The sequence below is a fragment of the Cariama cristata genome, unplaced genomic scaffold (genome assembly GCF_000690535.1).
Source record: "Cariama cristata isolate BGI_N322 unplaced genomic scaffold, ASM69053v1 scaffold25768, whole genome shotgun sequence".
Taxonomy (NCBI): Eukaryota; Metazoa; Chordata; class Aves; order Cariamiformes; family Cariamidae; genus Cariama; species Cariama cristata.
The window spans coordinates 1,863-4,775 of record NW_009630973.1 but is presented as its reverse complement, the minus strand read 5'-3'; the positions used below and the strand labels follow the sequence as shown (position 1 = coordinate 4,775).

At 45.5% G+C, this 2,913-nt stretch overlaps 1 protein-coding gene across 1 annotated transcript in view; it reads left to right on the top strand.

Moving 5' to 3' along the window:
* Positions 1–714: 714 nt before the first annotated feature.
* The window catches only part of MSH5 (mutS homolog 5), a 2,459-nt gene continuing 260 nt past the window's right edge, over positions 715–2,913 (top strand). The window contains 1 exon segment of the mRNA XM_009705779.1: positions 715–2,913. This exon segment is cut by the window's right edge and continues 21 nt beyond it. Coding sequence (XP_009704081.1) covers positions 715–2,913 — 2,199 coding nt within the window.

Sequence of the window (2,913 nt, the reverse complement as noted above, 5' to 3'; positions counted from 1 at the left end):
GGGGAGGCCTGAGCGCTGGGAGCGCCAAGCACCTCCACAGAGAGGGAGGGGAAGAGGGTCAAGATAAAAATTTTGGGCTGCAAGGAGACGCAGCAGCCAAGACGAGCTGCCCGTCTGTGGTGAGGAGGGTGAGTAGAGGGGGGAAGAAGTGGGAGAGGGTTGGAAGTGGGCTGCTGATGGTGACTATGGACTCTGTAGGGGAAACGGTCGATTCCTGCACCAGTACGTTATGTACTCGTATAGAAACTGGTACTATGTGATGGTGCTGCATAAATAGCAGGGTAGGACTCTGAAACGATGACCAGTTTATGTGGCTGCATTGTTGTGAGGAGCTGTGGTCAGTGCATATGGGTGTCCCGTACCTCTGAGGGAGGATGATTTTCTACACGTATATACACGTGCATGTACATTACTGTATTTATGGGTATTTGGGCATACATATGTACTTACTAAAGTAAAGGATACAAAGAAAAACTGTACAACTATTCCAACATTGCTGGTATTTAGCTCAGTTACACCTTGCTTAGAAGCAAGATGCTGACTGTAGTTACTGGCTGCATCTTTTCACTTGAACAGGTAATGTACCCTTAATTCCTGGTAGCATCTCAGTTTTCCAGAGTTGGAAGAGTAAGTGTTAACCTGCTGTTGTCAATTACAGTTACTTCTCAGGACTTTTTGGATGAGTCGTGAATAAAAATATCTTTCTCCAACAGAATGAGTGCCACATCAGCCACGAGTTGTGCCTTGCCACCGCTGCTTGGGCCTGAACAAGAGGACCAAGAGTGCTCTGAGACACACATGTCTATTTTGTGGTACGCAGGGCAGCTTGCAATTACTTACTATGATACGGAAGATTGCTCCATCTACTTCATGCCTGACATACCTGATAATGAAGACCTCAAGCTACTGCAAAAAGTGATTGGGGAAGTTAATCCTCAATGCATAGTGACCAGTGCAAAACAGGACCAAAATATTGCCAAATTCCTGACTAACCTAACAGCTACTGCTGGTGATAAAGATGTAAGAAAACCAGAAATTGTCCTGTTCCCTAACATAGATTTTGGCCTAGAAGTCAGCAAGCAACGGATCCTATCTAGGCAATTTCCATTTATCCCACCTCATATGACTGCAACAGAGAAAATTCTCTACTTGTCCTCAGTCATCCCTTTTGAGAGCCCACTCATGATACGAGCCCTAGGGGGACTCCTTAAGTTTCTAGACAGGAGAAGGGTTGGAGTTGAGCTCGAAGAAAGCACTATTGTGGTTCCTATTTTGGCCTTTAAAAAGTTTGTGCTGTCAGATATTGTGAATATGGACCAAGACACTTACTGTGTCCTGCAGATATTTAAAAGTGATATCCATCCTTCTGTGTACAAACTGTCCAGTGGATTAAAAGAAGGATTCAGTTTATATGGAATTTTAAACCGTTGCAGGTGCAAATGGGGAGAAAAACTGCTGAGGCTGTGGCTCACACGACCCACTCGGAACTTGACAGAGCTGAACAAACGACTAGATGTTATCCACTTCTTCCTGCTGGCTCAGAACCATGAAATAGTCCTAACTCTCCAAGGCTGCCTCAAGAATATTAAAAATGTGCCTCTTATACTAAAAAGAATGACTCTTTCCCACACAAAAGTTAGTGACTGGCAAGCACTCTATAAGACAGTGTACAGTGCAGTGTGCCTTAGAGACACGTGTCGTTCTCTGCCCAACACTATTGAACTCTTTCAGACTATTTCACGTGTCTTCACTGATGATCTGCACTACATTGCTAGTCTAATCAGCAAAGTGGTAGACTTTGAAGCCAGCATGTCAGAGAACCGCTTCACTGTTAGACCCAATGTGGATCCCACCATCGATGAGAAGAAACGAAAGCTGATGGGACTGTCAGACTTCCTTACAGAAGTGGCACGAAAAGAACTGGAGACCCTGGACAATCATATTCCCTCCTGTTGTGTGATCTACATTCCTTTGATTGGGTTCCTTCTCTCCATTCCACGGCTACCAACTATGGTGGATAAGAGTGACTTCGAAATTAAAGGCTTGGACTTCATGTTCTTGTCAGAGGATAAACTGCACTATAGAAGTGCTAGGACTAAGGAGCTAGACAGCCTGCTGGGTGACCTGCACTGTGAGATCAGAGACCAGGAAACACTTATTATGCACCAGCTGCAGACAAAGATCTTAGAGAAGTCTGAAGTGCTTAACAGTGTGATTGAGTATACTGCACATCTAGATGTGCTACTAGCTTTGGCAGTGATGGCCCGGGAGAATGCCTACTGCCGGCCACACTTTACTCACCGCCAAGGCTTCCACATCAAGGATGGAAGACATCCACTCATGGAACTATGTGCAAAGACTTTTGTGGCCAATCCTGTCAACAGTGGTGAGGCTACCAGACGAATAAAGATCATCACAGGGCCCAACTCTTCTGGAAAGAGCGTCTACTTAAAGCAAGTAGGCCTTATAGTATTCATGGCTCTAATCGGCAGTTACGTCCCGGCAGCAGAGGCAGAGATTGGAGTAATTGATGGGATTTACACAAGAATCCACAGCAGGGAATCGGTTTCTGTAGGGCTCTCCACTTTCATGATTGATCTTAACCAGGTTGCCAAGGCAGTAAACAATGCCACAGAGAGGTCCTTGGTACTTATCGATGAGTTTGGTAAAGGGACCAACACACTGGATGGCCTGTCCCTTCTGGCTGCTGTCCTAAGGTACTGGATCAGTCAGGGAACACAGTGTCCGCAGGTCTTTCTCTCCACTAATTTTCACAGTTTAATGCAGCTAGAACTCTTGCCTGACACGCCTCTTCTGGAGTACCTGACCATGGAGACCCACCAAGATGGAGATGAATTGATATTTTTCTATCAGATCAAACAGGGCGTGTCTAATGTTAGTCATGCTGCCAAC